The 25,181-nt window shown below is 45.8% G+C and overlaps 1 protein-coding gene across 4 annotated transcripts in view; it reads right to left on the bottom strand.

Moving 5' to 3' along the window:
• The window catches only part of DCX (doublecortin), a 57,570-nt gene that overhangs the window by 27,797 nt on the left and 4,592 nt on the right, over positions 1-25,181 (bottom strand). For all 4 annotated transcript variants that reach the window (XM_020784388.3, XM_020784389.3, XM_078380653.1 and 1 more), the window contains exon 3: positions 14,130-14,470. In XM_020784388.3, the coding sequence (XP_020640047.3) occupies positions 14,130-14,470 (341 nt within the window). The remainder of the gene's footprint in view (positions 1-14,129; positions 14,471-25,181) is intronic.

Raw genomic sequence — 25,181 nt, 5'->3', positions numbered from 1 at the left:
GCTCACTAGACTAGTGAGTGCAGAAGACTGATGGTGCAACGCAGTGGTTCCCAACCTTGGGTCCCCAAACATTCTTGAACTGCAACTCCCAGAAGGCTTTGCCAGGGACTCCAAGCTCCCAACTCTGTACATGACACCTTCAGTGAATCTTGAAGTTTCCTTAAAGAACTGACAGTTTTTTTATCCTTTTTCACACAGACGGATTTGAGCCAATTTAATTTTCCAGGTTTAATGTCCCCGGCATTCATCCGGCACATGTAAGGATAATAGCCGCCCTGAACACACACCTCGGGTCTTCCAGAGGCATGACGAATGTTGTCGGTAATTTTACATTGCACTCACCCTCCCAAGCAGACCTTGATTGAATATGACCGATTGTTTCACGCCTGTGACAAACGGTGCTGAAAGTATTAGGGAAGAGGGCGATATTATATTCTTAACAAAGATTAGCTGAAATTAAAGGCTTTTAATTGCAAATTACACTGCCTTTGGCTACTGGGGAGACACTGAAGCAGCCGCTTCCCCGTCTGTGCAAATCTGCTTTGTCCCTTTGTCGTGGCAAAAAGCTCGTGGTGATTAGGCAAGAAATGCAAGGAGGATTTCTGTTGAAGGTGCTTTTTTAACAACATTTCATGCTGCCTCAAGTAGGTGTGGTTGGGAGGGACATTTATGGGGTGGGGGTGACTGCCCATCATCTCCAGCACTGACCACTAGATCGCTACTGCCTCTCAATTCAAAGAGAGCCCCATTCCTCTGCTCAGGGCTCTTTCCCCTCTTTTTTTAGTTTGTTGGACGCCGTGAGTCTGTTGAAGTCTGTTGTTGAAAGCAGCCACGCTTGTCAGTTTGCTGTTGAATCTGTTCATTCGTAAGTAATGAAACCTTCTATTCGTTCTCTTGCTAATGTCTCACAGTGAGTTAAGGAGAGTACAAGCCCCAGGAAAGGGAGAGGAAAAAGATGATGAGGAAAAGGAGTGGTCTACCCTGGGGAATTTGAAGCTCTTCTGCTTTATGAATCCCTATACATCTGCTGCACAGCTAGAGGAATTTAACCAGAAATTCAAAACTCTGCAACTTTTTTTTTAAGATAACAGCAAGCTTTGGAGAGATTAAAGACCATATGCATCCCCTAGAGAATGAGCCATCTCCTACTTTAAGAAACACAATGCTTTCAAATGGAGGAACACTGGTAGCTGCCATTTATGGAGTCATACGGTTGGTCTGTCTAGACCTGTATTGCCAACACTGATCGGCAGCATTTCTTCCCAGTTTTGCTGGAACTAGAATTGTAATGAATTACTTCTTAACGTAGTCTTGCTATCTCTAGGGAATGAAGTGCCATCCAGAAAGAAGGAAGCTTTTTGCCTGTCTTTCCCCCCCACCCCCCCACCCCCAGAGGTGCACTCAGATGCTTCTGAAAGTTTGGAGTTCACAGTCATATGGCTGAGGATGATGGGCTTGCGGCTAAACACAATTAAGGTGCCAGAGTGGGGGAGGCTCTTATATGCCATGCTAGGCAAGCGTAGGGCATGCTTCCATGTCTTTGTCGTCTTGCGTTGCAGGGGAAGATTAGTTGCAGTCGACAAACTATGCCTGGAAGACCCCCCTCTTGGGTGGGTGGTTGTCTGTGGAACCCCCCCCATCCGGAAACGTCTTTAGGAGCAAACAGAGTCTGAAGCTTTTCCCCTGCCAAGGGTCATCCTTACTCTTGTAGAATCCCTGCCAATGCATATTTAATTCTACTGATGCATATTTTATTCTGTTTACGTTCTGTACTGATTGCTTCCACTTTCCAACACTGCCGCCTCGCACACCCCTCCGATGGTGCCTGTGAAGTCACAGCATCGGGACGAGATGCGCAGAAGCGACCCTTCTTCTGACAGATGTTCTGCCATCCACTGTTATAGAATCACAGAAACCAAAACGCAGTGTACTAGAGTAGCGTTGTTATTCAGAACACGTTGCTTCCAAAGCCTGCCTGCATTTCAGTACTGCGCTTTCCATTTCTCTCCTGGTAGGTTTTGAAGTGCCCAGAATCTCATCCTCAGGGAAAGTCTGGATTGTGGCCACCGCATTGATCCACATCCAAAAAAAGCAATTCTTGCATTTTTTTTCCATTTCTACGTGGAACAGGTTATTTGCAAAGCTAATGGAACTTAATTGCTCGTTTGAGACCAAGACATCACTGAACACGCACACATACACACTGCCTCCTCCCAAAACTCTGTCTGCCACAGTGACACATGACAATAAAATGATTGATGGAACTAGAATTGTAACAAATTACTTCTTAAAGTGCATGCATGCGTCCACTCCAGGGACTATAAGAGTTGCAGCTAAGCTGTCAGGGAATAGGCAACCCCAATATGAGTAATAATAACACTATTGGCACTAATTAGAGTGTTCTCGTATGTGAAATTTTTGAGCCGCGCTGTACTATACCTCTGCTACAGTCTATCTTGATTAATAGCACCTTCCTTCCTTCCCCCCTTTCACCATCAACTCCTTCCTTCCTTCCTTCTATTCATCATTAGCGCCTTCTTTCCTTCCTTCCCTCTCTCTACCATCATCTCCTTCCTTCCTTCCTTCCTTCCTTCCTTCCTTCCTTCCTTCCTTCCTTCCTTCCTTCCTTCCTTCCTTCCTTTTCTAACATCCCTTAATTAAAAATGCAAACTGAAGCTAGCAATTTATTCATGCAAAACTGTGTCTTGGACACTGGGTTACAAAGCTGAAGGCATGGCACACACACTAGGCAGCCTGCTAGTATATTTCCTGAAGATGCATGATTTATTGCGCTATAAGGCAGCATTTTAAATGTGACTGTAAAATGCTGGTTTGGCCGCCTCTTCTTCGAAAACTGCTGCTTGAGTACCTTATTAAAGTTGTGGCAATATCAAATTAGCCGAAAGGGAGGGTTGTCTGAAGAAATTGCTACTTGTTCCAGTGACTCATGTTATGTTATAAACCAAAACTCTGGAAATGTGCCATGCCCAAGGGGTATTTTTTTAAGAATAGATTATTCTTTATTTATGTTTCTGTAATTATTTATCAGATGAAAATGATTTTCCCCTTCTTCTATGATGCACTGCTTTGTTGAGTCAAGATTTCCCAGGTAGGAGACTCTATCGTATGTAGAAGATGCAGATCTTCAAATGCTTCCATGTGTGTGTGTTTTAGAAATCTGCTTTATCACTCAGTGCATACAGATTTGCAATTCTGATGTGCCTTCCCTTAAGGACCAAAGGATAAGGGTTATTCCCGAAAAGGAAACTCTAGCGAGGCATGCTACATATTTGGCTAATTGATAAAAGACTGAAAAACACATAAGTGGGTGTCAAATTCCTTCCTTTCCATGGAATCTGTATAGCAGGATCTTACACACTGAGGTCCCAGAAATCTGCCACCCTCTTCCTCCTTCTTCTCCTGGATCAGAGAGAAAAAGGATGGGATGATACTGGGCGAGAGGCAGGATCCAGACGAAAGCTGGATGTTTTTGCGATTCCTGCCATAGTGGGTGGTGGCCTGTGAATGAACAATAATATATTATGAATCTGTGCTCTATTTTACAAATAGAAAACACCCCATTGTTGCACAGAGACATATTGTGGGAATTGTAGAAACTGCAATGCAGGGAAGTGGATGTTGTCTCACTCTCATACTGGAGTTGAGAAATCTCATGGAGTTAGCAAATGCTTGACAGGCTATCTTGATGTGTTAAGTGAAGCAATCTCATTGGGAATGAGCAATTTACGGAGTCCCCCCCCCCCCGAACTTTATAAGAAAAGTGGTTGAGGGATTTGCTTCTTCCAATGCCTGCAATTCAAAATGGCTTGATCCTCTTCTCTGACCCTGTTTCTGCGGTTCCTGCCATAGTGGGTGGTGGCCTGTGAGCGAACAATAATAGAAGCACTACATGATTTCCTGGAGAGAAATGCCGTGCTTAAGTGGATAAAATACTGGATTTATCCTATAAGACAAAAATGGATAAAGGTTGAAGCCCATAAAACAATGCTCCTATTATCAGTATTAGGATAAAAACAAATCTCTAAAGCCTTGTGTCAAAATGAATTTGGAAGGGGAAAGCAATTAAGACATGGAGATAAGCAGAAGGAACAATGGCAGGGTAAGTTGCAGGCAATTTTAGGGTGTTTTCCAAGCGGCTTTGGACTTATGCTGGTAATTACTGAGGGTCCCTCCTGCACTGAAGAATTTCAAAGAAATGGAGTCTGAAGAACTGGGTTATTAGTTGCGTTAACTAAGAGATGCCAGTTTGGTCCCGTGCTTCTTTGCTGTGTGCTTAGCACAGCATTTAGTGTGTAAAGCATTGACCACATCCTATAGATCAGAGTCCTCTTTTGAATTAGGAGATCAGTAAGGGGACAGGAGTCCGTAGCTTGGTGAGAGTGGCACAATGCACGTGGCTATTGTACCACACCAGGTGAGCTGAGGTGGCCACGTCACCTTCTGTGGCTGCTCCATTCTATGATTAGTGTTCTATGATTATTTGTGTGGAATCAAATGTGGATGGATTGGATTGAAGAACAAACTGCTCTTGTCCAACAGTCATATAATCATGGTGTTGGAAGGGGCTTCTAAGGTCATTGAGTCCAACGCCCTTCTCAAGGCAGGAATCCAAGTCAAAGCAGATCTGAGAGACGGTCATCCAGTTTTCCCTTGAATGCTTCCAGTGCTGTCGTGCTCACCACTTTCCAGGGTCATTGGTTCCATTGTCGTACTGCTCTAACAGTTAAGAAGTTTTATATACATGGGGGTCTTATGACCAAACCTCCATCATTGACTTTCTTTTCCACCCAACCAGTTTTGCTTGCAACGACAAGCAAAACTGGAAAACTTCATCACACCCTTGCTCAATATATATTGAGTAAGGGTGTGATGACCCTACTGGAGAAGAAGCTGATCCAGCATAAAGAAACATACAGAAACATACCTTAGGAATTGGAAGGGTATGTGTGGTTTCCTTCATGAGGTTGGACTGCAGTCGCCATTAGACTTAGCTGACATAGCTAACAGTGAGCAATGTCTGATTTGCAACTCAACAACATCTGGAGGGCCACATATTCCCCCTCCTGGATCTAAGAAACACATGTACATTTTTATGCCTTGGGAAGTTGCATACATGTAGGCTATATGGCTTAAAAAGACAGGAGAAGCCCATTCAGTGCTTCTAATTTTGAAATCCTAAGCAATTGGTGACCCTATGAATTAGAGACCTTCGAAAGATTCTGTCATCAACATCCTTTCATCAACACTTTCCTGGTTTTTAATTACACTCTGCAAAAGAGGGATATGCCACAGTCCACAGGACTCTGAGACTTGAGTCATCATCTTTCCTATGGAGAGTTGTAAATGCTTGACAGAACTGCATTTCAGTGTTTTAAAACATCTTAATTCTTTGGGAGACTGTCTTCTTTCCTCTGCATGTACACACAAACACACATCCCTCTTGACTTGCCAGCTGGCACTGGCGATTCAGGCTTGCATTTTGCTGAGTGTTCAGTCTCTTTGCGAGAGTCAAGTCAATGCCCTGGAGGATTTGGATTGGAAGAGAAGCAGACGTCACAGGAGCTCAGGCAAAAAAAGAAAGAATGGCCTTACTTTCCTAATGGCCTGGACGTGTATGTCGGTGCGACCCTGTTCGGAGCTGAAAAGCTCACCACAATGGAGCGGGCAAGAAGCAGCCAAGAGGAACCGAAGCTCCAACAACAGGAGAAAGCCTGGATTCAAAAGAGCTCTGCACTGAGAAATCACATACAACAAAAAGCTGGCGTAAAGGACTTGGCAGCAGGAAATAATAAACTGTAGGCATCTAGCATTGCTTCCAAAAGACCAGCCACAGATGCTGGCAAAGCTGGGTTGACATGATGTTCCAATTCAGAAGAGATCTTTAGAGCAGTCCCTGAGTTTGCAGATCCAGCTTTACGATGGCAAAAGAAGTCTCTACATACAACATTCTTGTCAACTTCACTAGTCTATGATTCTTTGACCCTGCTGGAGAAGAAGCTGATCCAGCATAAAATCAGCATAAAATCAGTCTCCTCTTTCTTCAACTAATGGATTGAGAAAACCAACTAATTGGCTTCCCCACCCTCGTTTTCATTGGCATGGAACTAAATCAAGCTCTTCCTGCTTTGAAATGCAGAATTCATGCTTTATGCGTAAATCTATCACTCTGGGATTGCACGAATGGCACCACATCATCCATGCCGAGCCCCAGAGATTCTCTGGATGTGCCTTACCAAATGTCAGCTCCCCGCTTACTGTCCATCCCTCACAAGCCGGGTTGAGCCAGCTACAACCCATTGCTAGCTAATGTACTGATCTCAAAAGCCCTGAAAGGTACGCGAGTATTATCACAATTGTGGACATGGGGTTAACTGAGTGAAAGAGGATTAGACTGAGGATTAGGGCATGGCTGGTTCCAAACGGCCTACACATGTACTCATGTCCAGAGGCCATCTGTCTATGCGTCTGTCTGTCTTTCTCCCAACGATCTCCACCAACGATTGGACGCATGTCTGAGAGCCAGTAATGTTACTGCATCAGGATACAGGGGGCGATCTGCTTGTCCGTCCCCATCTAGGCAGACAAGCATATGAGCAATTAAGATGTTATGTCAAATAATGCGCAAACACTGAAACGGTTGGTGTCCATCCTCTTTGATAGAGAGTGGGTTGAACCAGGAGAGTTGCTTTGGATTCAACCATCCAACTGCTGTGGATTCTACCATGAGAAGATACTCCATCCAGGCAGGTCAACTGTGAAACCTTGGCATTCTGTCCTAGACTACCTGCATGCCATCTCCTTGGCAATCCAGGCTCTTCTCTGAGGTTCTTCTTGTACATCAAGCTCTGTCTCACATGCAGAAACTTGCAGAAGTTTGGAGGGAGGCTTCTGTAACAGAAGGATGCCAAACCTCCCCTTTAATTGTCTTTCCCTCCTCATGCTTGGGAGAAGAACCACTATATTTTATTTAGGAAAGCCTCAACTCTTTGCTTCGAAAAGATCTACCCTCCTTGGCCCAGTTACTGCACTCCAGTCACATCTGAAGCTGTGGTTCCCAACCTGGGGTCCCCAGAGGTTCTTGAACTACAACTCCCAGAAACCCAGCGAATGGGGAAGGCTTCTGGGATTTTAATCCAAGATCATCTGGGGACCTAAGGTTGGGAACCGCTGATCTGGAGAGTCACAGGTCTGACTATGCTGGTTAGGGCTGACTACATAGCCATGGCATGGCCCCTACGATCATGGCTGAGAGGGATTAGAGTCATTGCATAACATAGCAGCCCTGAGCATGCCAAGAAGAGTCCAAGAACACCACCGTTAACAGCCTTGAGCCTTGTCTGAGTTTGGGAGTTAAGCAAGGCCAACCCTGGTTAGTCCTCGGAGGGAATCCACCAGGGATCTTACTGCCGAGGCAAGAGTCTCTAGAATGGTCAAAACTGGGGGAAATGGATGAGTCTTCTAACCCGATCCATTTCTATGCCTTCTCTTCCATACGTTGACCCAAGTCCTCCGTGGAGCTGTTCTTCCAACCCTGAGAGCCACCGGAGGGTGCCCTGTGAGGCGTCTCCAACACTTTCCGCATGATGTCCCACCCTGTCCGCATTGCAGATGGTCCGGGAGGCCAGCACCTATTCCAAGCAGAGGCAGCTCTGCATCAATGAAGAAGCAACTATCAGCAGAGGGGAGATTCCTTCCAGGCACACGCTCCCCCTTCCCATTGACATCTTGGCTCGTGGATAAAAAAGGAGGTTTCACGCCCTTCCATTGTTCCATTGTTTGTTCGCATGCAGAAGGTGGACTTGATTTGCGAGCCGCACGCATGGACGGGTCTTCCGCTTTACACCAGAAGGGGCTCAGATTCACAAGGTGGCAAACCCGGCTTCAGGGGTAAGGGCTGGGAACAAAGAGGGCGAGAGGGAGACCGTTGCATGTTCACCTCTGTGCTCCGGCTCTAGCCAAACACGGCTAAGTTGAGTGTCATCCTTTTCCTTCAAGAAAGGATGTATCTCTCTTTTTTTAGTTAAAAAAGAGAGAGAGAAAAAGGGGGGGGGAAGCAAAGAGATCACCGGCAGCCCCTTTTCATCTCTATTAGGTGGTTTCTGCTGATTCGGCCTCCAGGGATTAGCGACAATGAGGGGGAAAAGCAAATAGAAATTCGGCACAGCTGTTTGGAAATGACAGGAGTGACCGGCCCAGCCGGGGCCTTTTGTGCTGCCGAGGCGGTCACCTAGCAACTGGTCCTTGCAGCTGGCAGATTGCACAATGGCGTAGCAAGGCGGAGGGTGTGTGTGTGTGCGGAATCGACAAGATGAATGGAAGCCATGTGAGTTATGGAAGGGGAGCCCATGGAGCGAGGAAGGTAGGGATCTGCGGATCTGTCAGCTTTCGGATGGCGCTCGCTGTCATTTTCCTGGATTGAGAGATTTTTGCCATCATACGTTGCTGAGGCCTGAGGCTGGAAAGACTTGAATGATTTTTTCAGTAAAAGTTGAGAAATCTGGGGTTTGTGGGAGGTGTTGGGATTCATTCATTCATTCATTCATTCATTCATTCATTCATTCATTCATTCATTCATTCATTCATTCATTCATTCAGGATCATGGCTCCCAGAATTCCAAGCTCTTCTGCTCAAGACGAGACTACAGGATTATTGAATCATCATCATCATCATCATCATCATCATCATCATCATCATCATCATCATCATCATCATCATCATCATCATCATCATTGTAATAGAAGTGCAGAGCTCGAAGGGACCCTGTGGATCATCATGGATTCCATCCCCTGTCAAGGAGGCCCAGTGGGGGAATCAAACTCGCAACCACTGGCTCTTCAGCCAGATGCCTAAACCCAAGAAAATCAGCGTTGGTTAGAGGAGGCAACATACAGTCTAGGAAGCAGAAAGAGGTTCTTTCTATCTACTCCTTCCCATGCAAAGAGACATAGGGGCGGAACTTAATGATCCATAGGGTCCCTTCCAGCATTGCAATTTGAAGATGATGAGGATGATTTTTTTCAGTGTAAGCTGAGCTGCAATGAGTTAACACCAACATCTGGAGGGCCACAGATTCCTGGTCTTAATCCAAAATAAGTAGCTTGGGCTTCCTGCAATGTATAATCAATAGGTTTTCCCCTTCTAGGCTTCCGTATATGTTTTCTTGCCTTTGATGATGACACTTACTATTATGCAACAACAACAATGCGAGGAAATCAGTACTTAATATTAGCAATTAAAAGTTCTCCAAATACTTGCTACTACAGTTTAAAATCAACTGCGGAAGGGTGGTTTTAATGTTTTTCGTCTTCTTATGAGAAGAGAAAAGACATATTAAAAGGAAATGCTGTCACTGGGAAGTCCCTAAGGATAATGAGAAACAAAGGAAATTAAAGGGAAGATTAAGCTTCGAAATGATATGAGGAGACCAGGAAGGAACCTATTGAAAATATGTTTCAGATTAATCGCAGTAAAAGTTTAAAATAAAATATTTCCTACACGGACAATAAGGCCTTTAAGTTAATGGGCGTATTTGATTCTTCCCTTGTGGTCTTTCTTCATTTTCATTCCAGCATGTTCTTGTCAGCGTGTCAACCTGAATGATCGCAGCTGTCTCAAATAATAGAAAATCCATAGTGCCGTCGAAAGGAGTGACACAGTATTAAAATTTGGTGAAAGTGGTGCCTTAAACTTTCAGCAAGCATTAAGAGAGAGGCTGGGATGTTTTTAATCCACGGTGAAGCCCTCTCACGCAAGCCAAAGTCATACTCATCAGTGTTAATATTTTAATTCTAGCCTTTGATGCTTCATTTACATGTAATCCTGCCGTCTGCCCGAAGTTGATAAGGTTGGCGATACGAAGAAGGGGATTGAAATGTTTCCTTGCGCTCTGCCTGGTTACAGCTGAGCTGCCCGGAAAACTGAACTCAGGGAGAGTTTTTTCGGGTTAAGAAGTTCACAAACTTTTCGACTTTTCGAGGACTTTTGGTCACAGCCTGTGCTAGCGCTGAGCACCTTGGAGTGGCTGCCAAGGGCCTCAGCAGCTGGATCCAGCCGACGTTTGACCTGATCCCGCTTTTCAGTCTGACTGGCATTTAAATTTCCCAGAATGCTTTGGCATTCCGTTGCTTCATGGCACCGCGCGTGCAATGAATACGGTGACCAGATAACACCAACCGAAGTTATTTTGGATCGCAAGCATCTTCCACTCCAGAGAGGCCCACCAGTGCCGGAGAAGGTCAACTGTGAGTTTGCGCTGTTTTTTTTTTAATAACAAAGTTTTAGTTTGTGGGAACTTCAGAAAAGATGTCTAAAGTATTGTGGTTGGCCCCTGGAAGCCTGAAGAATAGCCCAGCTTTGTCGTCCACCAATGGAGGTTGAACCGTGCGATAACTTTTCAACTTCCTGTGCAGCAGCGCTAAGCAATGGTGTTGCGTCGCGTCCTAACCTGTGTCCCAAGGAGATCCAAAAAGCTTGCAACCTGACCTAGAGTTTCGATGGGACAAGAATACAAGGCAGGATTACGTGATGAAAACCGAACGCAGAAATCTTCACCTCAAGATTCCCCCTTTCCCTGAGCGAAAAGAGAAAATAGCCTTCCTAAGGTCAAAGCAAAATAAATAAATAAATAAATCTTGGCTCCATATTTTAAGGAAAAGAGGAAAGGGGATCTGGGAAGGTCCCTTCGCCATTTGCGTTTCCTCCCATCTTGTAGGATGGGTGAGGTCAAGTCTCCGTAACAGGATTTCTGGGCTTCGGAAGCCCTTGACATATGGTTGGGGGAATTGGTGTCTGGAGATGGCCAGGAGCGCAGTGAGCTTCGTCCAGCCCTGCCAAGGAGTCCAGATATGAGGCAAGGAGAAGGGAGCAGATGGAAGGGCAGGGAATCAGGGAAAAGACGAGTCTTCCTCTCCAGGTCTCTCCCTCGGCCCTGCAGGCAGACTGGCTGCATAATGATGCCTGCGGTGTCAACGCTGTTTATGATTTCCCTTGTTCATTGCAGAGGAGGCTGGGAAAAACGGTGACCTTCTGTGCCATTCCGGTTGCGCCGTGTCTCGGTCTGTGCATGTGTTGGTTGTGTGCTGTTGCAGTCCACACAAAGCTTGACTCCCGTTTATGCCTCTCTTTAGGGTTTATCCCATTGCAGGTGTCATTTATGCAGGAGCAAGAGCAAAGAAAAAAAACAAACAGTAGCAGCCCTTTTGGTGTTCCGGCGCAAGTCAGTGCATCCACTTTGCCCATTTCCAGGCGGACTTGAATCTGGGGCACAAACTGAATCCGACGAAGCGCGAATCACTCCCAACTAGCTCGGGATTCATTCCAAAGCCCTGAGATGACCCCTAAATCTAATTAAGGACCCATGCTACAGTCCGAGTATTCATTGTTTGCTGTCACAGTAAGTGGCTTGGCAGCTGGAGTGTGTTGATGCTGGCTGCCATGTTGTACCTCCCACAATGCTCTGGACCTAGCATCTTTGTGAGACCTTGTGGAAAAAGGGGAGCGGCTATCGCACAGCGCGGTGGAGAATGTCTAAAAATCTTTTGATGTGCCTTTGATAATAATAATTGCGTGCCCTCAAGTAAATTCTGCCTTATGGTGACCCTTTCAAGGGTTTTCTAAGTAGAGTATACTCAGAAGTGGTTTCTCATTCCCTTCTTCTGGGGTGCTTTTAGGACGGTGCAGCAGGCCCAAGGCTACCCAGGCTGGCTCTCCTCCCAGAAGGATTCCTCAGTAGGGAATTGAACTCTCAACTTCTAAACCACTGAGCTCAGCGCTTTTCTCTCATCTACGATGAGACGGTGCCCTAAAGCCAAGGTAATATTCCAGCAGACGTTGCCTTTATTTATTATTTATTTTTCATGTGCGGAGAAAGGGGTGGTGGTGGAAGGGATCCTTTGCAGAATATTCACAGCTCACTGGTGCTTAGGATAGTGGTGGCTGGGCATCTGTTTTCTCCGGATGCTTGGCTGCATTCCCCAGCTGATCCTCGTAGCAGCGACAATTTAGTAACAACCGCCACTGGCATGAGAAACCTGGCTTCTCCAGGGAACAGATGGCAGCCATTTTGGCAGGTTAATTTTAAGCTTCGGTAGACGTTCACTTAGCCGGCGGGGCTTTTAATGTCAGGGAAGGGATATAGAAAAAATATGGGCCAAGGAAGATAGGAAAAGGAGCCTGGAGATTATTGTAGCAATGTAGGGTGGAAAGGGGAGTAGAAGTTCATCTTCTATGCCTACTTGCTAAGGAGTAACATTCATTCTAACTAGTTCTGACCTCTGTGGGGTGTGGGGAAGCATAGGTCTGTGTTACATCAGGGCCTTTTGAATGCTTGAAGGACAACTGTTTAACTGTTCACTTGTTTGATAGGAGTATGAGGAAATACTGGGGTGTCACGTTGCCTGCTCAACCCTATGAAGACTCAGTATGCTGCAGTGGAGTAGGTGTCAGACTAAGACTCAGGAGACGATGGTTCAAATCCTTGATCAACCATGTGGCTGGCAAGGGTACACCTTGAAAAACTCACACACCCTGAAAACCCAAAGCCACTATAAGCTGGAGTTGACTTGATGGCCTGGAACCGCCATCCGCCATGAACCACGCCTCGCGGCTGAAATCCAGCCATGTGTTTGCGACAGCACTGGTCAAGAAGCAATTGAAGGAGGCCGCTCCTCTGTAAAAGCAAGGTTTGGAAAGTACGCAACTTGGTTTGATGCCAGTTGGTGCTGGTGGGCAGCTTCCTGTGCACCTGGTTTCAAAGCAAAAGTGCCTCGTCTCGTCATATTTCTGCTGGCGCATGTCTGTATTTCAGGACGCAAGAATAAATGAAAGTTAAAGTAACACTTTTTTGCAGCTGTTGTGCTGAAGGCAATGGGCCTTCAAAGAGATGACCACGAGCAGTCTGAGGCTCATTTAGCTAACTGAATGTCCCATGTTGTCACACTGCATTTTGAAAGCTTGAGGGTTACCTGTTGCTCCCCACTGCCTGTTTTGGTAGTACAGGAAGCACAGTGGGGGAATTGAACTCCCAATCACTTGTCCTCCTCAGAGGCTGTAACTCCAAAGGAGGCTCATGAGCTTAATTTGTTCAGGAGATAGAACAGAGAGATAAGTCAGCAAACAAGCATTTCAAGGTTGCTCTGTGCCATACCTCTTGACTGGCTCACCTGCTTTCTCAAATAAGGTGGAGATTACTCCTTCATCATCAGTGGAGAAGGAAAAGGTTCAACCACCAATCAATCAACTTTTAATCCTGGATCAGGAGACATACCATCTTATTCTTTGCCTTGCACAGAAACGTTTCTTGCAAAGGTCATACCGGTAGCTAACCTTTGGGAGCAGTCATTCGTTCATTTGTTCGTTCATTCGTTTGTTTGTTCGTTCATTCATTCATTCATTCAATCTGTACACCACCCCATTAGTGCAAAAGCATTACTCTGGGCAGTTTGCAATCAACTAAAACAACAAATGTGAATAAAAACGACCAAATAACAGTTAAAATACCCAGTGGCGGGAAATATAGAATGAAAAATAGCACAGGTATGTAACCATATAAAGAAGCTAGAACATGCAGGGTTGCCAAAATAAAACCAAAACACCTCTCTGTAAAGCAATGTTTTCAATTATCTTTTAAAAGAAGGGAGGGAGGGAGGGAGGGGGCCAGGCACAGCTCCACCAGCAGTTGGTCCCATAACGTGGAATAGTAAGGTGAATTTATTAAATAGTAATCTAACCAGAAAAGTCAGTGATGTCCGCATCATTTGACCTGACCATGCTGGCTGGGGGATTCTGGAACTTGTATTCTGAACAACAGTGGCGAGGGCTCTTATATTGATGGAGCAGGGAAACCACTCCAGGTTTGTGTCCATGGAGATATGCTATCCAACATGCTGAATTTATGGAGAAATGGTTCAGCACCTTGGATAGCTCTAGCAAAGTTCATGTTAAATTCTGCAGTGGATTCACCACCATTTCATTATCAGTCAAAAGCTGCCAACAATGTAATTGTTCAACCATGTGGCAAGCTTCACAGAATTCTCCAACTGCAGAGGTTCCCAGCACCGCACTGGTCACAGACAGGAAGTTAAGAAAGCTTCCGATGAAACAACCTTACCTGCTTTCCGTCCAGAGTGTACAGCTTTTTGACCACTCCTGTTTCCAGCTTTATGGCTTCTGTGATGTCGGTGAGAACCTGCTCAAAAGAGTGTGCCGTTTTCTTGTTCAGGAGCACGCGGACTGCTTTCCTCGGCTTCACCCCACTCCGAATGATGGTCACCAGCTTGGGACGCACAAAATCTTTGTTCTCCCTCGCTTGGGCACTGTTGCTGCTGGCCAAAGACTGAGGGGCCTTCATGTTGGCCGAGGTTTTCACGTTGACCGACCAGTTCGGATTCACGTTCTTGGTATACTCTACCTTCTTAAAAAAGTTGTCTGATGAACAGACGTAGCTTTCGCCTTAGGGAAAATGGAAAAGAGGACACGGGTTGACAGAAAATCACAGGAATAAACATGCTGGGCCAAACCAAAGACCCATCCAATGCACATTCTGTTCTAAAAGTGGCCTTCCACAAGATAGAAGCAGCGCCACTATGATTGTCTCATATTCTCCAACAACGTATATATGAAGGCTTATTGTCTGTAATCTTGGAGGTGAGATATAGCCTCCCTGTCCAGAAGCTACTGATGGTCTACTGATGGATTCATTCAGTCCACTTTTAAGGCTGTTTAAGTTGGCAGCCCTTAGAGGTGGGATTTTTGGATTTTCTCGACTACAAATGCCATAATTTTCCATTCTGGGAGTTCTGTCTAACATATAAACATTTAAATGTGGCTCACCTGGAAGAAAGGCCTAAATGGGAAGGCTTTGAAATTTAGCTAGGCCTAGCACCACCTTGCTTCCTGTTCAGAAAGAGAGCTCCCAGTTCTTCAAACTAGACAGACTGACCCACTGTTGTCTTCCCCTGCTCCCTGACGGTTAATAATTCCACTTGCCCTTTCCTGCATCTTTTCTAGCCATCGGGAATATGTTTATTTTTCAGTTATAATCATGCATTACAAGGCAGTCCTTTCTACTGCTGCAGTCAGCTGGAAGAAGAAAGAAGATCAACGCGTCAACATAATTCTCAGATTCACACTGTGCCAGCTTAGAGCTGATGCAGTGAATCCCTCAACTGATTTCAATGATCTGATTGTCTTAATAACAATAATATAACAATTAAGAATCCCCGGGGCTGAGAAATCTGAAGAACTCCATCTCTTCTCCAGGAGAGCTTGTGGCATTTGGTCTTTGGAAGCTGTGGGCAACCGGCCACATCACTCCACAACATCATCCCATCTCGGATTGCTTTCTTAGAGGCTGAGCTTGCTCCTTCTCCATCTGAAGGATGATGCCCCGGACTGTATAATCTCCCTTGAGCCTGATTTTCCAAAGGGGGCAGCCTTCTCGTTTGCCACAAGACAATCACACTTACTTACTACAACACAGTGCTAGACGTACTGCTTTATTAGTCAAAATTAATTCTGATTCCTTTTCTTCCTTTCCTATGGTCTTAAAGAGCGTCTCATCCTGGGATGTCCTTGAGTGTCCTTAGCTGATCAGAGCATATTTAGGAAGAGGGTGGAGAAGGCCACTTCCTTCGACATATGGCATGGCCTCTAATAGGTTTAGAAGACCAGGAAGCCTGTAATAAGCTTACATCAAATGGATGGTAGTATTTATCTGCCTTATTGTTTCACCAATTCTAATTCCCTACTAAGAAGACAGCATTCAACTAAACACACACAGAGAGAGATGCTATATTGAAACACATAAAAATATAATCTATGCATGCTGCTTATATTCCGCCCCACCCTCTGGGTGGTTTACAATTTAATTAATCAGACTACACATTGCTCTCCCCTTCCCCTAGTGGGCTGACTACTTGAGTTACTGACCTCAGAAGAATGGAAGGCTGAGTCAACCTTGAGCCGCTGACGTGAGCCCAAAAGGATCAGACTCAAGTTGTGAGCATAGTCTTGACTGCAGTACTGCAGTTTAATCACCGTGCTGTCAGGGCACGATCAGAGAGCGATATAGGATCACATTGGATTGTGCTGGAAAGGGTGACCTCACTGGCTGCATTCTCCACATCTGTATTGGGCAAAGCTCTAGCCTGGGCTGATTCATGCTCTCCTTTACATTGTCTGGTCTCCAGAAAATGGACCAGTCGAGACTGGGCCATGGGAGGTCCAAAGTGTAACCCAAATCTCAATCTGATCACCCTCTACATTTGACTCCACCGCTGTCCACCATTTTAACTTAGCAACACTTCCTAAACATGTTACCCCATAACCCTTCCCGTCTCCCCAGTCCTTGGAGAAGAATGTCCGTCGAACAAAGAAAACACAGCTTTCCATAACGAGCATTTTATTGTTGCTTTAATGAAATTGTTTCAGCTTTGATTTCGGAGCCGGGATTTGATGGAATGGAACGGGTTATGTTTTAAATTCCTTCTGCTCATAAAATGGCCTCGGGCGCTTTACGAGAAAGGCGACAGATTAAGGCAGCAAATAAATCAATACATATGTGCTATACAAATACCCTCGCAGTATGCAAATTGTCAGAGCTGGGGGTGTGTATGAAATGGAGAGTCATCTGGCAGGGAGAGAGCCAAAGACAGAAATACCCTTGGAGGAAAGAGGGAAGTATGCGTCAACCCTCCGCGCCCATCTCACGGTATTTACAGTAGAGCCGTAACTCTAACCAAGGACCGTATGGGGCTCTACTTAAAATGCTGAAAATTCTTCAGGTACCACTGAATGCAAGAAAGGGAAGATAGAAGAGAAGCCGAGAACGCAACTCCAGAGGGCCGGCAACATGTGATCCCAAGAAACCCACCCAAAGGATTCTTGGCAGTGCCACGCAGAGACCGTCTGCTGCTCTTTCTGTGGTTTCTACTGTGATTTTAAGAAGAAAGTAAAAACATGTCTTTTTCGACTGCCTTTAATATTCTCACCATGCCTGGCTGGGTTTTTTTTCCCCAGTCTATCTCCTTTGCCATTGTAGCAGTTTCATTTTTAACGTACTTTGGTTTTTATTCTTTGACAAACTTTGTAAACCGCTTTGAACACTGGCTTCATGGGGAAAAGTGGAGTATAAATGTCATAAAGAAAATAATTGGACGGACAACTTGCTGGTTTAGTTGCCTGTGGGATTGGTATAGATGTCACCAAGTGTTATATTTTGGGGATCTGAAATAGAATTCTTGAAAGCCTTTGATTCGGGGTGGCGAAGAATGTCATTGGACGCGATCATCTAGACGATGGTAGCATTTCAACACCTCTTGAGATCCGTTGCAAGAAGAAACGTCACTTGCCTCCAGAACTCCTCTGCCTTCAAAACTGATAGTGCCTCTCCGAGAAACAAGGTGTGCACAAAGCGAAGCAAGCGTTTGAAATGCAGAAGGCCAGAATCCTCATAGCAATTTATACTTGGACAAGGGAATTTGCACAACGGGTGGAGGTAAATTGCCAGTTTGCTGTCCTCTGAAGATGCCGGCCACAGAGACTGGTGAAACGTTAGGAAAAACCACCTTCAGAATACAGCCAAGAAGCCCGAAAAACCCACAACAACCAGTAAATTGCCATCTTTTAATAAGGTGCTGGTTGTTTATTTCCAGGCATATTCCCAATTGAGGAGGGATGGTTAAACTGTTAGTGGTTGTTGTGGGTTTTTTCGGTGTTCTGAAGGTTGTTTTTCCTAACCTTTCGCCAGTCTCTGTGGCCGGCATCTTCAGAGGACAGCACTCTGTGCTCTGTTCTGTCCTTTGAAGATGCTGGCCACAGAGACTAGCAAAAGGTTAGGAAGAACATCCTTCAGAACATGGCCAGATACCCCGAAAAACCCACAACAACCATTAGATCCCGGCCGTGAAAGCCTTCGCGAATACGTTAAACTGTTACTTTGCTAAATAAACAGAAAGGCTGAATGTTGTTTGGTTGACAGAAGAGTCGAAGAGGGATGTAACACTTTGCTTATTTCATGCTTGTAGGTGAGGGGTGTCGACTCTGGATGAGGTTGGGAGTATCATTCCCTGTCATGTGCGGGACACAGGACAGGGCCTTCTCTGTGGCTGCTCCCAGACTCTGGAACTCCCTGCCACTGGAGGCCAGGCTGGCCCCATCTTTGCTGTCCTTCCACAAGCAGCTGAAGACCTTTCTCTCTAGGCAAGCTCTCCCTCAGTGACTGGCAACCCGAGAGGGTTTGTTTGTCTGTTTGTTTTAATTGTTGTGTTCCGTTGTTTTTAAATGTGTTTTTAGTATTGAGTTTATTGGCTGTTTATAATATAGCACTTACTTTGAAAAAAAAAGTGTATTCACTGTTTTTAGCTTTCAAATATTGTCTTTTCACTGTTGTAAGCCACCTTAGGCCCTTTTAAGGAGAAAGGCGGGGTAATAGTATTTTAAATAAATAAATAAACGAATGAACAAATGAACGAACAAACGAATTTGTCCCAACCCTTTTGCCTTCGGAGAAAGGCGGGGTACAAATGTCTCAAATAAATAAATAACTGAGCAGTTCATTGAAATGTGGCTCCCAAACATGTCTAGTGAAACTCTGTCTGGATGAAAGAGGTCTCTGACCCTTAACGTTACCTCATTATAAGGTACCAAAGGTTGGGAGTTTAATTCCCCCACTGGGCCTCCCTCACAGGGGCTGGACTTGATGATCTATTGGATCCCCTTCTAGCTCTGCAGTTCTAAGATTATGATGATGACTATTCTGAGTAATAGACAGATTTACCATACCCATCCGTTGAATTATGATGCCAAAAGAAAAAATGTGTCTATTGCGCCACGTTGCCCTAGACACGTTTCCTGGAAAACACGGAGGTATGGAAAAGCCAGCAGGATTTAGCGCAACCATCCACTGGGTAGGAACACTTTGCAGACAAAGGAAATGAAGCCCCCCTTTGGGGAGGCCATTTTGGAATTCAGCCATGAAAAAGCCTTTCCAAGGGAGCCTCTCTGGAGACCAGCCTCCAATTTCTTGGGCTGTCAGCTGCGCCCTCTCGGATCATCCATTATATGAGTCATACTTGGACTGGATTTCCACTGTACGCTCTCCTCTTCCCCTTCACGAGAACCGACAATTAGAGTGGGGAATTTCACAATGCCTGAGCTGATATTTCTCTCCGTTTTGCTGGGTTTCTGCCCCTTGAACTTGGAATTACCTTGCCTCGGGGGGGGGGGCGGCCTCAAAGAACCCGTAAAAAGTAGACTTTCAAAATATTTGGTCTTTCCCCGTGGCTGTTTCCTTCCTTCTGCTCCCTCGGTCCCCTCCAGGGCCAGATGGTTTCATAACAAATAAAATAATATCCAAATAGCACTCGAAGTATCCCCTTGAGGAGGGGGGGCATCACAGCCTCGTTTGCAGTATGACATAAGCCATTAAAAGAAAGACACCCCACTGTGCGGAAGCTAATTAATCTAATACCTCTTGATTTCAGAGGTGTTTCCAGAGCAATCATTTAGTCATTGGAAAAAGGCACTGTTTTATATAGCAGGGCAGGGAAAACTTAAGCCTCGTGGGTATCTGCTTTGGTTCTTTATTAGAACACCAAGATTCACAAACCAAAGCAAGCTGCAAAAGTCATACAACTAACTGGGTGTCCGTCTACACTGCAAGATATAGCAATTCGATACCTACTCTAACTTCCACCCTGTAAAAGCCAAGGGTCTGAAATTTGATCAGAAGCTGTGCTCTGGATCCCTGATGTGCTAAGAAGGCCAGTTCACAGCTTTGCAACTGATCTTAATTTGGTTCTAGTGTCTTTCTGTCTTTATTCGTATCGTGCAATTCAAAATTATGGATATCTATGGAATAGGGGTGAAATTAAAACACATTAAAATGTTAAGACAATTAAACTATTGTTTTGGACCAGAAGCAGGATTCTTCAATAGCACTGTCTCGGCCGTTTGCTAGGTGTTCCTAGTGGTGGGGCATAAATCGCATGAACCTCGTGCTGCCCTGATTTAATTTCTTCACAGTCACAGAAAATGTGTCTTGGTCCACGGTGGACACGCCATCCCGTTTGTGTCCTGGATCCTAACTGAACTGTAAATGTATTAAGTCAACGCGCTGGAAAACTGAAATGGTTGTAACTTTTTAAAAACGCACTGGTGTCCATGAAATCTGGGGGAAGTGTTAGACCTTAAAGAAGAGGTTTCGGACAGACCGCGGCCGGGTTTCAACTGAACCCCAAATCGGCAAGATCTGCATGCTTGCTTTGGTTTGCTACGCTTGTGACTAGAGATGGGCATGAACTGCTGGGTTCAGTGGTTCGTTTCTTTGGCCGACCAGGTGATTGACATTTCCCAGCCCCTCCTCCTCCAGTGGGTGCCGAATCAGAGGTAGCACCCATCTTCCTTGTCCCACCTTCTCCGGGCGCTGTGTCTGAGTGGGTGCTTGCCAGAGGAAGTGGGGCTGGAAAGCTCCGTGCATCTGTTTGAATGAAAAACGAACCGGCATGAACTCCCGAACCGGCAGTTCGTGCCCATCTCTACTTGGGACCGAACAACTGAATTACGAAATGGGAAGGATGTGAACATTGACAATAGCATTCATAGCCATGTATTAATTCACGAAGGGTTTGAAAGAAAATACAGACCAGATGGACTCCTCAAACATCATGGGTACTCAAGGCAGAAACCTAATAAACCTACTCACTCAAGAATATTAACTTTTTTTTCTGGGTTAGTTTCTTCCTTGCTTTCCTGATGCATGAACTTAGCCTCCAACCATGATCAAGAAGGTAACTGTCTAAAATGAGCTACATCGCAGCATCATAGCTTTTCAATCAGGTAGAAACATTGGCCATATATTATGAATGGAGGACTATTAATGTCACTTTTTATTTCTAGCTGGCCTTCAGCAAAGAATGCTTCTCAATGCTTTTAATGGTTAAACTTGACATCCGCATTTGCTAAGTGGAACTGATTTCCTAACCATGTAACAGCACGGAACCGTTGTGATCGTTTCAACCCAGTTTAGCTGCGGCAGTTCCATCCTACAGAATTCTAGGATTTATAGTCGATAGGAGGGAGTCTGGAGTATATAGTTCCTTGGACCTACAAAGTTATAGATCCTTACCAGGGAGATATACCCTAGACAGCCAGAAAGGAGAACAAGTGGGTCCTACAGCAAAAATGTGGACGCTGAGGCTATCTTACTTTGGGCACATCACGAGAAGGCAGGATTCTCTGGAAAAAGACAATCAATGCTGGGGAAAAGATGGAAGGCGGCAGGAAAAGAGGAAGACCCACTGTGAGATGGATTGGCTCTCTAAAAGAAGCCATGGGGTTGAGTTTGCAAGAGCTGAGCAGCTCTGTAGAGGACAGGACAATTTGGAGATTGCTCATTCATCGCTCAGCCATAAGTGGGGACCACCACCACCTCCACTTTCTTGCATTACAACATTATAGATCTTTAGCAAAGATCCCTTAGCAACTCAATCAAACTAGAAATCCCAGAATTCTTTAAGATGGAGCCGGGGCAATTTTAGTGAATTCAAACTGCCCTTTGCTGTGTCGTGTAATTGCCCTCCTCATGCTGTGGTTCAGGGAAGTGCACTTTCCTAGCAAAGGATCCTAAGTTCTGCCCCAAATCACAAATTCAAGGGCTCTGCAGGAAAAGAGCCACAGCAGTTCAAGTGGGATCAAACGGCGATAGCCGTGGGGTGTGAATAGAAGCTCCCGGGCCCCTACTTCTCCCAAAAAGCTGCTGTGTGCTCTTAAAGGCAGTGCGGGCACCTTCTTTCTCCCCATCTTGAAGTATCCCTCAGCACGTATAGGGCCCTCCATATCTACAAAAGGTTTTTTCTTTTCTTTTTCTTAGAAGCCAGAATCCTATTGGCATTCACATCACTTGCCACAGATCCTTGCAGCTAACTGATGTTGGGGAACGTTTCGGTCATGTGCCTGGTTCCTGGTCTGATTGCATCCTCCGGCCTCCCCCTGCCCAAACTCAAAAGGACTTCAACCTTGCCATGATAAGAAGTGCCCAGTTCCAAGGGGGAAAAAAAGGTATTGTGTCTTCACAGACACACTGTCGTTGGCTGGAACCCAACTGGAAGACTCATGGAATCTATGGGGCTCCCATCACCAACCAGCAAATGATTCTGTTGGCCTGCTCTAAGCAGAACTAGCCATGAGATTTCGGCCATTGTAAGGATCCTTTGCAACACGGATGAGCACAATGTAAGCGCCCTTGGACCCAAAGGCAGCTTCAGCACCCCTGCCAGCCTTCAGTCTTCCCACACATACACCCCAAATTTTTATTTTAAAATGGTTCGGAAAGAGCCAAGGTACGCAAAGTCACGAACAAGCTCTAATTCTTGTGTGGAGATGGTAACAGAGGGAGGCAAGTCCATGCCCTGGCCCATGACTTGTGTTTTCTTCAGGCTGATTGTTAGTCCAAAGTCTTGGCAGGCCTTGCTGAAATGATTTATGAGTTGTTGAAGGTCTTCAGCAGAATGGGCAACAATGGCTGCATCATCAGCGAAGAGGAAGTCCCGCATGCATTTCAGTTGGACTTTGGTCTTCGCTCTCAATCTAGAGAGATTGAAGAGCTTTCCGTCTGATCTAGTCCAGAGATAGACACCTTCTGTTGCAGTTCCAAAGGCCTGCTTCAGCATGACAGCAAAAAAGATCCCAAAAAGGGTTGGTGCGAGGACACAGCCCTGTTTCGCTCCGCTTCAGATGTCAAAGCGATCTGATGGTGAGCCATCAAAAACTACAGTGCCTTTCATTTCCTCATAAAATGACCTGATGATGTTAAGGAGTTGAGGTGGACATCCAATCTTGGGAAGTATTTTAAAAAGGCCCTCCCTGCTAACCAGATCAAAGGCCTTTGTGAGATCTATGAAGGCCAGGACGCTCAACTCCTGGCCCATGTTCCACAGCTGAATGATCCAATATTCTCTGCCAGCTCATGGCCCAAAACAAAGTAGCAACATCACAGCTATTGATATTAGGGGCCATTTACTACTCTTCCTCAAAATCAAGGCCCCCTTCACCTCCTCTGTGGCCACACCAGCTTCTGTCTCCACTTAGTCACATTGTTCACCAGTAGCTCACACACCGTTGGGTCCTTAGCAGTGCCCCCTTACTCATTTGTTCCCAAGCTTGGGTCACCCAGATGTTCTTAGACTACAGAACTCCCAGAAATCCTGGCCAACCAAGCGAGCGGTGAAGGCTTCTGGGAGTTCTAGTCCAGACACATCTAGAGACCTGAGGGTTGGAAACCACGGCCCCAACTCAACATCAACCCTTTCTCCAGCTCCCATAAGCCATGTAGGAGGCTCCGAACAATACAAACATTTCTCGTCTTTGTCTTAAGGATGAATTTCCATTGTGAGAAGGTTGGGGGCATTGGAAGAAGGCGAATGAACGGTAATGCTCAAAGAGACTTCAAGGGTCTGCCTGGGATATGGGGAGTCTATGTTCTTGTCCCCATGGGGCCAAGATGTTCATGATGTAACCTCGTGGCTGTCACCTTCTCTCAGCCTGACCTATCTCATAGGGTGGTTGTGAGGAACAAGCGAAATGAAGGAGAAGCTGAAAAGGTGGGATGTAAAAAGGCTCCAAGCTTGGAAAAAGTTCCTAGATTTGTTTCTCCGTGACAGACATTTTCATGCAAACATGACCACCTCCAGGACTTTTGCAGTCGGATGGGAATGCATGAGTATAGATAACGTTTCCTTCCTTCCTTCCTTCCCTCCCTTGAAACACAGAAAAGTGAAGTTGGAAGGGGGCCTATAAGGCCATCCAGTCCAACCCCCTGCTCAATGCAGGAATATAATCAAAGCAGATCTGCCAGGTGATTATCTTAAGTTTTTCTTGAATGCCTCCAGTGTTGGAGCGCTCTCCAACTTCCGAGGTCACTGGTTCCACTGTCATTCTGCTCTAACAGTTAGAAAGTTTTTCCTGATAATTCCACCGGAATCTGGCTTCCTTTAAGCCCATGGTTGCGTGCCCTGCACTCTGGGATGATCAAGAACAGATCCTGCCTCTCCTCTGTAGGACAGCCTTTCAAATATTTGAAAAATGCTATCCTTTCTCCTCTCAGTCTTCTTTTCTCAAGGCTAAACAGGTCCAGTTCTTCCAGCCTTTCCTCATAAGGCTTGGTTTCCAGCCCCCGGATCCTCCTTGTTGCCCTCCTCTGAACTTGTTGCAATTTGTTAGCAACCCTCCTCTTAGTGTGGTGTCCAGAACTGGACACAATACTCAAGGTAAGGCCTAATCATGATTTCTGGGAGTTGCAGTCCTTCCTTCCTTCCTTCCTTCCTTCCTTCCTTCCTTCCTTCCTTCCTTCCTTCCTTCCTTCCTTCCTTCCTTCCTTCCTTCCTTCCTTCCTTCCTTCCTTCCTTCCTTCCTTCCTTCCTTCCTTCCTCCCTCCCTTCCTCCCTTCCTTCCTTCCTTTTCCTTCCTTCCTTCCTAGCTAGCTCCTTCCTCCCTCCTTCCCTCCCTTCCTTCCAGAGTGAACATGTTGCTTTCAGACAATGGACGGTATGGTGCAATACGTCTCCTATGTTTTAAGGAAGTATCAAAAAGCATGGGAACAAAACGCCTTCACCTTGTGCATCTCAGTCGACGGCACCCAGACCCTCCCTGAGACAAAGAGCAAAACTGTCCAGCGCCACCCGCAGAAGCAGAGCACCCCCTCCCCCAAAGGGGCAACCTTTTCATATATATTACACCCCAGGGTTTCAGCCCACGGCAAGGCAAAAGTAACAAAGGAGGCACGGCTCACACCATGATGTCATCCTCGGAAATCCTAGCTTCAGGGAGAACATTTCCAGGGAATGACATCATTCAAGATGGCAGCCCGTCGGCTTAGAGGCAAGGGGCAAAAAGCACCCCAGTCATGAAAGAGCACCCAAGAGGGAGACACCATCGCACGAAATGTACGGTTTGCCTCTCCAGGAATAGAAACTGACCACAGCATCCTGGAGCATCTTGCTGGGCAGTCGAGAAGGTCCATCTGCAAGCCTAGCCGTCTAGCTTACTCACTCCCATCATCATAAGGACTGGGACCTCATCAAACAGAGAAGGCGAATTCTCAGAGGAGTATTCCAGGCAATGCCATTGGCCAGCCTCTGGGGCATACAGAGTGGAGGGGGTGGCC

The sequence above is a fragment of the Pogona vitticeps genome, chromosome 11, assembly GCF_051106095.1.
Source record: "Pogona vitticeps strain Pit_001003342236 chromosome 11, PviZW2.1, whole genome shotgun sequence".
NCBI classification, from domain to species: domain Eukaryota; kingdom Metazoa; phylum Chordata; class Lepidosauria; order Squamata; family Agamidae; genus Pogona; species Pogona vitticeps.
Note: the sequence above shows the minus strand (reverse complement) of the source record. Positions and strands in the feature narration are given on the sequence as shown.